Here is a 13366-nt window from a genome sequence, read left to right as displayed (position 1 = left end):
TACCAGTGTGAGACATGTAATGACTGACAGTCTGCTCTCCTGATCTACATGTCTCACACTGGTAATGCCCCATACCATTTATAAAAACCTCTGGAGGCAGGCTCTCATACAGATCAGTGTCCGGCCCATAGAACTTAACAGTTAATTTACTTTTTAAGAAAAATGTGGATTTTTCTAGAGTAAGACCTCAGATTGCAGATATAAAGGTATCATTTTATTCAGCATCCTACGACCTAAATGCTCATATTGGCGGCTTAGGAGGGTTGATCCTACCGACAGATTCTACTTATTTTTCAATTAAACAATTAGCATTCGATTTTTTTTTTTACTGAAACTCATAACTATTGCTGTTAACAAGCGTAACATACAGCAAAAATAAAGAATGTTTGTTATTTTTCTACTCCTTCTCTTGTCGGTGTTTATAATTGACCGAGTCTAATAGCCAATGTATATCACCGTTAGGACATCCTTGGGTGTCTGTCATAGAGATTAATTGATGCAGGATTCTTTCTCTGATACACTTGGCACCTAGATGTAAAACTAAAATGATACCTGGCTCTTACCTCTGACTTTCTTCACTCGTAAGGAGTATTAGCTAGATAAAATAGTGGCCACCCAAATGGAAACCAAACAGACACCAATATAATTAGTCATAGGATGAATCCCTTTTCAGTTTTCTATTCCTAAAACTGAACTTCTGTTGCTAGTCTGAACCTCGCCTTATATGTCAAACAGTCCTTAAAGTTATGACAAATGTTGGCACACATTTAGTAATACATGTTTCTGTGGTTATGCTGAAATTTTATCACAATTTTGATGAAAATTTGGCTTAATCTGGTGCAAATTTTATGTAATTTTGGGGAAATTGACAAGTGAAGAAGGTCATAGGGGAAAGTCAGATATCACTTTAGGTTATAATTAGTGATGAGCGAGTGTACTGGTTGCTCGGGTGGTCTTCTAGTATTTGTGACTGCTTGGAGATTTAGTTTTCATCGCCTCAGCTGGATGATTTACGGCTGCTAGACAGCTTGATTACATGTGGGGATTCCCTAGCAACCAGGCAACTCCCACATGTACTCAGGCTAGCTAGCAGCTGTAAATCATGCAGCTGAGGCAAGGAAAACTAAATCTCGGAGCAGTCAGAAATACTCGGAGACCACCGGAGTGTGCTCGGGAAAAACCTGAGCAACGAGTATACTCGCTCATCACTAGATATAATCTAGCTATATGAAGTGGGGTTGACTTACTAAGCGACCTGCACCAGAAATTTGTTAATTTTTTCCAATTCGTGCTTTACAACACATTTATAATTCGTTTTAGACATGCTCTTTTGACTTGTGCTCCAAGGAACGTACTAACATTGTGCTGAAATTGCTCCAAACATGCCAACATTTTGACAACATAGTGATTACATTTTGGTAAAATTGAGCTACAACTGCATTCAAATTGTGCCAAAATTGCTATAAAGAATATCCATTTCTTTCACTAAACTGTGTCATATCTTTGTGGAAGAACACAAAGACTATTCATGCTCGATTAGACGTTGTTTTTTTTTTTTGTTCCATTACAGTAACAGTATAAGTCCTGCAAAAGAAAACGAGTCCATTCTATGACTAAGTGCAGTATAGGAGGGCCCTTATGGTCGCCCTTCGGACTAGCTAAGGCATATAGTACTCCTTCTGACTAGTGAAGAAAGTCAGAGGTGACAGTCCAGTATCTTTAGTGTTTTAAATCCAGGAGTCGCACATCTACGGTCAGAGTCATGTAATCAGAGTGAGACATTTCGCTTAAACTTCCATTTATCTGGGGACTTCTCAGTAACTGCAAACACTAAACTTTTTTGAGAACATCAGGGAACGGTGTCTGGCAGAATATTAGTGCTTCTTCTAAGGCTGGTTTCACACGTCAGTGGCTCCGGTACGTGAGGTGACAGTTTCCTCACATACCGGAGACACTGACACACGTAGACACATTAAAATCAATGCATCTGTGCAGATGTCATTGATTTTTTGCGGACCGTGTCTCCGTGTGCCAAACACGGAGACATGTCAGTGTTCGTGGGAGCGCACGTATTACACGGACCCATTAAAGTCAATGGGTCCGTGTAAAACACGGACCGCACACGGACGTTCTCCGTGTGCAGTCCCTGTGGTGTGCAGGAGACAGCGCTCCAGTAAGCGCTGTCCCCCCCCCACATGGTGCTGAAGCCGCCATTCATATCTTCCCTGCAGCAGCATTTGCTGCATAGAAGATATGAATAATAGTGTTTAAAAGAAAGATCGATCTGTCCGCCCCCCCCCCCCCCCCCCCCGCTGTTCAGAGAATACTCACCCGCTTCCCTCGTTGGCTGTCGCTGCTTCCTGTCCTGGCCGCACCTTGGCTTCTACTGTATGCGGTCACGTGGGGCCGCCGATTAGAGTCATGAATATGCGGCTCCACCTCCCATAGGGGTGGAGCCGCCTATTCATGACTGTAAATGAGCGGCCCCACGTGACCGCATACAGTAGAAGGTGCGGTCAGGACAGGAAGCAGCGACAGCCAACGAGGGAAGCGGGTGAGTATTTTCAGAACAGCGGGGGGGGCGCACAGGGGGTAGGAGGGCGGCGGACAGATCGATCTTTCTTTTAAACATTGCTGCTGCAGAGAAGATATGAATCGCGGATTCAGCACCAGATGCTGGTACGTGTGGTACCCAGCACGGTGCGTGTGGTACCCAGTGGGCACACGGGCGGCACACGTGTGCCGCAAGTGTGCCACACTGATGTACACCAGAAACGTAGGGGCACACGGACAATTCCGGTACCGATTGTTTCCGGTACCGGAATTATATGGACGTGTGGGACAGGCCTTAGGCTGCGTTCACACAACACATTTTTGTTTTTTTCTGGAATTGGTGGCTGTAATGAGTTCAACATGTGCCATCATATATTTCTGCCTGCCTTCTTCTCTGTAGTATAACATTATCTCTTCTTCTTTGCCCTTGATGCTTCTAGTGTATTAACATGTCTGGAAATGTATGTCCTAGATGAAGTCCTTCAGGGTAACAGCTGTTCATGGATTTTTTTTCTTCTTTATTTTCGAAGGTATCTCCACTCAAATAACATTGTGTTTGTCCCAGAAGGTAAGTGTCGTTACATGATAATTTGGTCAAGTGTCCCTCTCCTTGGATAGTATGCTTACACGTATATTCCAAAAATCATCTATATATGATCACCTTCTAGCAAAGTGAAATAAATGTGCAGGTGAAAATCTGTAATACAAAAGTAACTGAACACACAGATGGCACCGCTCTCTGCGCGCGTTAAGATAGACAGACATGTAATGACTTCAATCTTGTTTATGTAATTAAGGCTTTTTTTACTGGAGTTATACAGTAAAGGCCCCGTCACACATAGCGAGATCGCTAGCGAGATCGCTGCTGAGTCACAAGTTTTGTGACGCAACAGCGACCTCAGTAGCGATCTCGCTATGTGTGACACGTACCAGCGATCAGGCCCCTGCTGTGAGATCGCTGGTCGTGTCAGAATGGCCTGGACCTTTTTTTGGTCGTTGAGGTCCCGCTGACATCGCTGAATCGGTGTGTGTGACACCGATCCAGCGATGTCTTCACTGGTAACCAGGGTAAACATCGGGTTACTAAGCGCAAGGCCGCGCTTAGTAACCCGATGTTTACCCTGGTTACCAGCGTAAATGTAAAAAAAAACAAACAGTACATACTCACCATCTGATGTCCGTCAGGTCCCTTGGCGTCTGCTTCCTGCTCTGACTGAGCGCCGCAAAGTGAGAGCACAGCGGTGACGTCACTGCTGCGCTCTGCTCTCACTGTACGGGTGCACTGTCAGAGCAGGAAGCGGACGGCAAGGGACCTGACGGGCAACAGAGGGTGAGTATGTACTGTTTGGTTTTTTTACATTTACGCTGGTAACCACGGTAAACATCGGGTTACTAAGCGCGGCCCTGCGCTTAGTAACCCGATGTTTACCCTGGTTACCCGGGTGCTGCAGGGGGACTTCGGCATCGTTGAAGACAGTTTCAACTATGTCGAAGTCGTTCCCCTGATCGTTGGTCGCTGGAGAGAGCTGTCTGTGTGAAAGCTCCCCAGCGACCACACAGCGACCACACAGCGACGCTGCAGCGATCAGCATCGTTGTCTGTATCGCTGCAGCGTCGCTGTGTGAGACGGGGCCTTAAGGTTCAGTTGAGTTTTTTTGCTCATATTTTGATCAAATTGTATAAGCTCACCTGCCAATAAGAAGGCTACCTTATTAAATGGTACTGTCATTGTTTCTGTATGATAGTAGACTCACCTCTCTCAAAAACTGAGCTTTTCAGATACATAGATAGGAGCCATTTTTTTACACTAAGATAAATAAAAATAGCATGAACTCAGCTACTTATTACAGATCCTATGTATTCTAGGACCAGACCTAGCTCCGATCCCAGCACTTTAAACACTCAGATGTAGCTGTCAACAGTGATGGCGACATGTGAGGAGTTCAACAGAGGAAAATCACTCTCAGCCCATCTGCACCCCCGCAGCACGTTCGTGGGGTGCCTATTGTTGCTATAGCAGCAAGGAGGCCTAATAATGGCCTCCGTGTTTGCCATAAACCTCAGCCTATCAGATTCAACCTGATAGGCTAAATGTCAATCAGATACTGACAAGTTAGATAATGCACTGCGCAATATAGACAAGTTCCGTTGTGGGACCAATAAGTGAATCAAACGCCACATCGGGGATCCCAGAAGCCAAGACATTTGTGTGCCTCCCATCCAGCGGCCGGACGTTACTGACCTGGCTGTTGGCTCGGGGTCCCACAAATTGATTTGGCCTCCCCATAAGTGTAATGTAGTGATTAAACAGTCACATGCACCACAAGATGATACCAACAAAAATTACTGTTTGTCATGCAAAAAATAAGCCACCATGCAGCTCCACTGATGGAAAATTGTGAAACTTATGACTGTCGAATATGGAGACACAAAAACAAGTGATTTTTTTTTTTTTTTCAAAGTTTGTATTTTATTGTCTAAAATAATAAGACTATATAATAAATTTGTCCTGAGCACTTTTGAAGTACAGCAAATGGCGTGAAATGCAAAAAAACTGTCAGAATTGTAGACTTGCCTATATTCCTTCCCATAAAGAGTTAACAAGGTATATGTACCCCAAAATTGATTCCACTGACAAATACAACTAATCCTCCTCCCCCCCAATAAAAAAAAAAAAAACAAGCCCTCGAATGATTGTTGTAAAAAAGGTTATAGAATGCAACAATAAAAAAATGGTCTGTCATAAAGGCCAAAACTGGCTGTGAAGCCAAGGGGTTAATGAATGCTGTAAAAAAAAACAAAAAAAGATAGTGGAATTGCACCTTTTTTTCACCATTGCACCCCAGGTTTAGATTTTGTTTTGCTGTTTTTGACGCTTTGGTAAAATAATTGGCGGCATTAAAAGCTACAACTCGCGTTGACACAACAGTAAAGAAGTTATGGCTCTTGGATGAAGAGTATAAGAAATGGAAGAGCAAAACTGACAAGTTGTGTGTTGGGGAAGGGGTTCAAGGCGTTTCTCCTGTTGTCCGCAGCCATCGGCTCCCTGGTGAAGCTGCAGTCCCTGGACCTCAGTGATAATGCTCTGGAAATCTTGTGCCCCGACATTGGAAGGCTTAAATCACTGCGCCATTTACGGCTAACGAACAACCGCCTGAAATACCTTCCTCCAGGTAAGGAATGACCTCCATGCACATCTGCCCACTGAGCCGGCTCCTGCAGGTGTCGGAGACCACCAGATGTTGCCCGTCAGAGCCATGTGTCTTTCTTGTAAAGTAGAAGTGGTAGTGAAAGGAAATGCTGTGTGATTAATACTGCAACTGTCCAGGTACAGCCTGGTTTCCTGAGCGTTCTTTTAACCCTGACATGTTGTTCATTGCGGCAGGAGGGGAACAGCAGAGCGATCCCGTCATGTCTTTGTACTATCATTTACATAGTATTTTTCTGCACATTTTGGTTTTTGGCCACATGATAGCTACATTTTGCATGAAATGAGTACGGTAAATATTAGCAGCATTTTGTAAAATGAAACCGATTACCAGGAATGTAACCGTCAGATTGTGAAGCTTTTGCTGTGACTATCTGCCTTGGAACCTCTTTAAACCCATTTATGTAAAGGAAATGAACGGTGAGAAGTTCTGTCATACGTTTATAGTACTCAGATGGCTTTTCAGGTTGGAGACGGAGCGGCCATATCAAGGTCATTTGCTGCAGAGCTGGTATTGGGGACAGCAGAACGAGGCCGCCCTCTGCCATCACCCGTGCTTGGGTAAGACATGGCTAAGGAGAAGGACCCTGGCCTCTGCAGGATGTGTCTGACAGCAGGCAGGTGCGACAAAAAGCTTGGGCATGTTGGAAAAATGTCCTCCATCCTGTAAACCTGATGTTCAGAGGCAGGCCGGTAACAGTTGTATTACATGATTTCGCCACACAATTATAGGGGCTGTACCGCCGTTAAATCTTACCTTACTCTGCACGGACAGAACAATTTTTCAGCTACAAAGTGTAGATCCTGTTGTTACATACTTGTTATGGCGCCCCTGCTGCTCTTGTTATCAGAACGTCCAGTTACTGTGTCCAGGAGCCGCTTCTAGTTCGTCAGTTCTTGTTGACCGAGCTACAAAGTATCAGGAATCCTATGTAAGGCCATGTTCACACCTTGCGTTTTTTTTCTGCAGGCAAAACCTGCTTTTGTTAGTAAAGATGATGCTTACAAAAAGGAGGTTTTGCTGAGTTTTCATTGCTGCAGCTTTGTTGTCTCTTGTGCATATTGATAAAGTTTAGTGGCCAAAACAAGCAGGATTTAATTTCCTTAGGCTACTTTCACACATCAGGTTTTTAGTGTCAGGCTAAATCCAGCGAATTTTCAAAAAACCGGATCAGGCAAATGTTGCCGCCGGATCAGGTTTTTTTTCCCATAGACTTGTATTAGTGCCGGATTGCATCGGATGACATTGCGTTTCATCCGGTTTTCGCCAGATCCGGCAAATCTGCCGCTTCCGGTTTCTTGAAAAAACGTCCATAGCAACTTTTTGGTCTCTGGCGAAAAAGCGTGAAGCGCCGGATCCGGATGTTTGCTACAATGAAAGCCTATGGGAGCCGGAAGGTGCCGGATCCAGAAAAAGGCGGATCCGGTGGCCTGATCCATTTTTTTTAATCTGAGCATGCTCCAAATTTTTTTTTATCCAATAATCTAGATATGCTAGTCGGGTCCGTAAAAAAAAAAAAACGGATCCATCGCATCAGTTTTTCAAAATCTGCGCCGGATCCAGTTTTTCCAACATTCGCCGGATTTACCCTGACACTGAAAACCTGATGTGTGAAAGTAGCCTTAGGTTTTTGCACTTGTCCATTGTTTCCTTTGGGTGAATAAACACTACAACAATGCTGAAAGAAGTGACACGCTGCAGTTTTCCAGATCGGTCAGAAAAAAAAACAGTATGTGTACGTGAGATTTCTGAAATCTTAAAGGCTTTGCTGGTACTGTAAGGCTACTTTCACACTAGCGTTAACTGCAATACGTCGCAAATGCGTCGTTTTGCCGAAAATACGCATCCAGCAAAAGTTCTTGCTGGATACGTTTTTTCGTCATAGACTAACATTAGCGACGCATTTGCGACGCATTGCCAAACGTCGCATCCGTTTTGCGACGCTTGGGCGTGTGGTAGCGGACCGTCGGGAGAAAAAAACGTTACATGTAACGTTTTTTGCTCCCGACGGTCCGCTTTTTCCAACCGCGCATGCGCGGCCGAAACTCCGCCCCCACCTCCCCGCACTTCCCCGCACCTCACAATGGGGCAGCGGATGCGTGGGAAAAATGCATCCGCTGCCCCCGTTGTGCGGCGGAGACCACGCTAGCGTCGGGAACCTCGGCCCGACGCACAGCGACGGGTTGTTCCCGACGCTAGTGTGAAAGTAGCCTAAGACACAGGTGAAAATTTCCTTTAAAAAAACCTGAGCAAAAACGCAACATGTGAACATAGCCCAAAAGTATCCCGACAGTGTGTGGACACAATAAAATGTTACATTGTGTACAAGCTCAATAAGCAGGCCTTTTCACCACTCAGTAAGGCCCCTTTCACACATCAGGTTCTTGCCGTCAGGCACAATCTGGTGAATTTTGAAAAAAACAGATCCGGGAAAAGTTGCTGCTGGATCCGTTTTTTCCTCATAGTATTTTTTAGTATTAGTTTTTTCCTCATACTTGTATTATCGCAGGATTGCGACGGATGGCCTCACGTTTCATCCTTTTTTTGCCGGATCGAAAATTAGTTTTCCGGCGGCCGGAGAAAACATACAGAGGAACGTTTTTTTCTGTTCAGCGAAAAAACGCACAGCGATGGTTCCGGCTAAAAACAGATGAAACGGGTGAAATGATGGAAGCCGGCAACCGATTCCGTTTTTTTAAAGCATTGCATTTTCCTCTCCTCCCTGGAACAGGAAGTCCAAACTCTATCCCCGGGTAAAAAAAAAAAAACGCATCCGTCGCATCAGTTTTTCACAATTTGCACCGGATCTGTTTTTTTTTTTTTTTCTTTAAAATTTGCCGTATGAGTAGAGATGAGCGAATTTGATTGGGTCAGGGCTTATACGGCAAGTTATAGCTCTTACCGAATAAGCTGCAGAGGGAACCCGGATACATGGAGCGCGCCGGCTGTCCGGCTCTGCAGCTGGTTGTGTCGCGGCTGTGTGATAGTCACAACACATCCACCCTGGAGAGCCTGATTGTTGGGCTGTCCATGCATGTATTGTGACTCTATAGCTTGCCGAACATATTCGCTCACCTCTACTTATGAGCAATAAGTGGGGTCTCAGAACCCATAGTAGTACTGATCTATAGGACATATAACATATAAAAATGTTCGTGCTAGTTACACTTTAATGCTTTAAAGGCTCATTCTCACTATATTAAATGGTTAAATTCACAAAGTGCTTGTAAAATCAATCCGCTTTGCATTCTGCTTGTTACTAAATATCTACTCCGTTCTCAAGAACAAAGTGACTTCTAATTTTGTGCTCAGCTCGCTGCCGATAGTCTATCAGCAATGGCCGGTCTTCTAGGCAATAGGAGCAGCGCTTACAAGCTGTAGACTTTTCAATCACTGCTCTGAAGCTGACAGTAAAGTTCAAGCCTGTTGTGTAACAATACCAGTGGTCCAGACTGTCAGGAATTTGGGAAGCTGCAGAGCAGTGCGCTCCTAAAGAAAGATGGTAAAGTAAACTCTCTCAGTGGGTGTCAGGAGGGAATCAAGAGTATGAGGCGACACGAGTATGTAACAACAATATCTAGACAAGAAGCATTGAATTGGATTATGTCCACAGGTTTTTCCTATGTAATCTGTCAGCACCATGATGTAGAGACAAAGACCCTGATTCAAGTGATGTATCACTTAGTTTACTGGGTTCAGCAGTTGTGATAGTGACAGTTTTCTCTGCTGCAGATTTAGCAGAGCTCAGTTGTTGATCTGTGTATAACTCGCCGACATCACAGCTTTCTGTGCACATTGTATAGTGATAGAGAGCTGCTCATCAGTGTGGGGAAGGGGCGGGGCTGGTTGGACTACCCTGCAATTGCCAAGTTCTCGTGTAGTGATAATCTCCTGCTGATAAACTCATTATTGTATTAAAACAGCAAAACACATCCCCAGTAAGTGACACATCTCTGGAATCGGGGTATCTGCTCCTACGTTATGCTGTTCTCAGATTACATAGCAAAAACCTACTGACAGATTCCTTTTAAAAATAGGACAGTTTTATAACTGGAATTATTACTGTTTTTTTCATGATCTTGTAAATTAATATTTAATCGTAGAGCAGTCCTGACAAGGCTGCAGCGAGCCCCAAATATGGATTTTCAGGGTTTGAGAAAAGGAACATTACATGCAAAACCTAAAGTAGTGTACATCTGTGATGTGAATCCTCTTCTGTGTGAATGGCCTTCTTCAGGCTGTGTGGTTAAGACTTGTACTCACGTTTCAGAAATTGGAAAACTGAAAGACCTGCAGACATTAGACCTCTCCACCAATCACTTGGCCAGTTTACCAGAGAAGCTGCACCTCTGCCAGTCGTTGCGTTATCTGACCGTGGATCGGAACTTCCTGTGCAGCGTTCCACGCCAACTGTGCCAGCTGGCTAGTCTGAACGAGCTCTCCATGGCTGGGAACCGCCTGGCATCTCTGCCTTTGGGTAAGTGCGATGGAGAAAGGCAGATGACAATGTCTTTTTCTGAATTGTTAATGTTCAGGAGCTGTTATATGTAAAATATATCCTGACAAAATAAAAATCACACGGACCCTTAAGGTTGTGTTAACGACAGACAGACTTACAAGAAAGCTAAGACTAGATAGAATCATTACCGGGCATCATCCTGTCTTCTTTGAAGTAATGACGCAAGATAAGATCTAGAAGAACTCAGTGACTGAAATCCTAAACTGAAAGAGATTTTACCAAAAACCATATACTGGTATTCAATAGTATGGTGACATCTATGTACAGTTGTGCTCAAAAGTTTACATACCCCAGCAGAATTTTTGCTTTCTTGGTCTTTTTCAGAGAATATGAATGATGACACCAAAACTTTTTCTCCACTCATGGTTAGTGGTTGGGTGAAGCCAGTTGTCAAACTACTGTGTTTTCTCTTTTTAAATTATAATGACAACCCAAAGCATCCAAATGACCCTGATCAAAAGTTCACATACCCCATTCTTAATCCCGTGTATTGCCCCCTTAAACCTCAATGACAGCTTGAAGTCTTTTGTGTTAGTTGTGGATGAGGGTCTTTATTTTCTCAGATGGTAAAGCTGCCCACTCTTCTTGGCAAAAAGCCTCCAGTTCCTGTAAATTCCGGGGCTGTCTAGCATGAATTGCGCGCTTCAGATCTCCCCAGAGTGGCTCAATGATATTGAGGTCAGGAGACTGAGATGGCCACTCCAGAACCTTTACTTTGTAGTGCTGTAGCCAATGACAGGTAGACTTGGCCTTGTGTTTTGGATCGTTGTCATGTTGGAACGTCCAAATACGTCCCATGCGCAGCTTCCGTGCTGATGAGTGCAAATTTGCCTCCAGTATTTGCTGATAATGTGCTGCATTAATCTTTCCTTCAACTTTGACCAAGTTTCCTGCGCCTTTGTAGCTCACACATCCCCAAAACATCAGCGATCCACCTCCGTGCTTTACAGTAGGAATGATGTTCCTTTCATCATAGGCCTTGTTGACCTCTCTCCAAATGTATCATTTATGGTTGTGGTTAAAAAGGTAAATTTTGGTCTCATCACTCCAAATTACCTTGTTCCAGAAGTTTTGAGGCTTGTCTCTGTGCTGTTTTGCGTATTGTAGGTGAGATACTTTTTGGCATTTACGCAGTGACTCGGTGACTCGACCATGCGGCCCATTTTTCTTCAAGTGCCTCTTTATTGTGCATCTTGAAACAGCCACACTGCTAGTTTTCAGAGAGTCCTGTATTTCAGCTGATGTTAATTGTGGGTTTTTCTTTGCATCCCGAACAATTTTCCTGGCAGTTCTGGATGACATTTTTGTTGATCTACCTGACCATGGTTTTGTTTTTACAGAGCCCCTGATTTTCCATTTGTTAATCACACTTTGAACACTGCTGACTGGCATTATCAATTCCTTGGTTATCTTTTTGTATCCCTTTCCTGTTTTATACAGTTCAACTACCTTTTCCCGTAGATCCGTTGACCATTCTTTTGCTTTCCCCATGACTCACAATCCAGAAACGTCTGTGGCTGGATGAAAGATGCAAGAGTCTGTCTGGATCCCAGAAACTCATTCAGCTTTTATGCACACACACACTGATTACAAGCAAACAGGTCACAGGTGAGGATGTTACCTTTAGTAGCCATTCATACCCATTTGTGTCAACTTCTGTGCGTGTTATCAGGCCAAAATCACCAGGATATGTGATCTTTTGATCAGGGTTATTTGGATGTTTTGGATTGTCACTATAATTTAAAAAGAGAAAACACAGTAGTTTGTCAATAAATGGCTTCACCCAACCACTAACCATGAGTGGAGAAAAAGTTTTGGTATTATCATTCATACTCTCTGAAAAAAGGCCAAGAAAGCAAAAATTCTACCGGTGTATGTAAACTTTTGAGCGCAACTGTATGTAGGCAGCCAGAGACCCTCAATATATGAACGCAGATAATAATTTCTTAACGGAGATTTCCTCATCAAAGATCAGTTGCAGCCAGACATCGTGTCCATGGTACATGAAGTTGTACTATACTACACTTTGGGACATCTTACATATTTCTTACTAAAGGTCCCCAGATGCAAGAAGTGCCAAACCCACCGAATTCAGAGAGACTGGCCAACGTACTGAGGTTTATGGGGGCCTTAGATTATTACTATTGCTTTTTTTTTATTTTTTTTTTTATAAAGATCGTGATTTAAAATTGCCAAATTAAAAAAAAAATACGTGTAACTCAAAAACCTAATTTAAACAATAGGTCTTTTACTGATGATGGCTTCCCTTTATACGCATCTGTCAGTTGTATGCTTCTAAATGTCCACACTATGTGACACATCTTCATTTAGATGTCTAAACAGCCATTAAAAAGTGTTTATGTGCCCATACACTGTGTTCCAAATTATTATGCAAATAATATTTCCTCATATTTTCTCTAAATTACCTATCTGAATTGCAGTCATTGTTATTTTCCAGTCATCTACTATTCTAGTATAATTTCAATGTTTTGGAACAAACTGCCTATGAAAACAGTATCTTTTAAAAAAAAATAAACACTCAAAACGCATGTTCCAAATTATTATGCACAGCAGAGTTTAACCTTTTTTTTTTTTATTTTGAACAAAAAAATGGCCAATTGTGAAGTTATAAGCATTATCAGCTTATTACAAAATGAAATCAAACAGTTTTCAAGTGAAAACTTTATTCTAGGTGATGTTACATTTGCACATAGGACCCCTTGTTCGAAAGAAGCTTCTGAACTCTCTCGTCCATTGAATTTGTCAGTTTTTGGATGGTTTCTGCTTCAGTTGTTTTGCATGTGGACAGAATACCCTCCCAGAGCTGTTGCTTAGATGTGAACTGCCTCCCGCCATCATAGACACTCCTTTTGATGATGCTCCAGAGGTTCTCAATGGGGTTGAGGTCAGGGGAAGATGGTGGCCGCACCATAAGTTTGTCCTCTTTTATGCCCATAGCAGCCAGAGATGCAGATGTGTTTTTTGCAGCATGAGATGGTGCATTATCATGCATGAAAATGATCTTGCTGCGGAAAGCACGGTTCTTCCTCTTGAACCATGGCAGGAAGTGTTGTTTTAGAAACTC

At 43.3% G+C, this 13366-nt stretch overlaps 1 protein-coding gene across 2 annotated transcripts in view; it reads left to right on the top strand.

Annotated features, from left to right (window-relative positions):
* The window catches only part of LRRC28 (leucine rich repeat containing 28), a 65771-nt gene that overhangs the window by 36868 nt on the left and 15537 nt on the right, over nucleotides 1-13366 (top strand). For both annotated transcript variants that reach the window (XM_077263388.1, XM_077263389.1), the window contains exons 4-6: nucleotides 3084-3121; nucleotides 5589-5726; nucleotides 10033-10239. In XM_077263388.1, coding sequence (XP_077119503.1) covers nucleotides 3084-3121; nucleotides 5589-5726; nucleotides 10033-10239 — 383 coding nt within the window. The remainder of the gene's footprint in view (nucleotides 1-3083; nucleotides 3122-5588; nucleotides 5727-10032; nucleotides 10240-13366) is intronic.

This window comes from Ranitomeya variabilis, chromosome 5 (genome assembly GCF_051348905.1).
Source record: "Ranitomeya variabilis isolate aRanVar5 chromosome 5, aRanVar5.hap1, whole genome shotgun sequence".
NCBI classification, from domain to species: domain Eukaryota; kingdom Metazoa; phylum Chordata; class Amphibia; order Anura; family Dendrobatidae; genus Ranitomeya; species Ranitomeya variabilis.
This window is presented reverse-complemented; position numbering and strand designations above follow the sequence as displayed.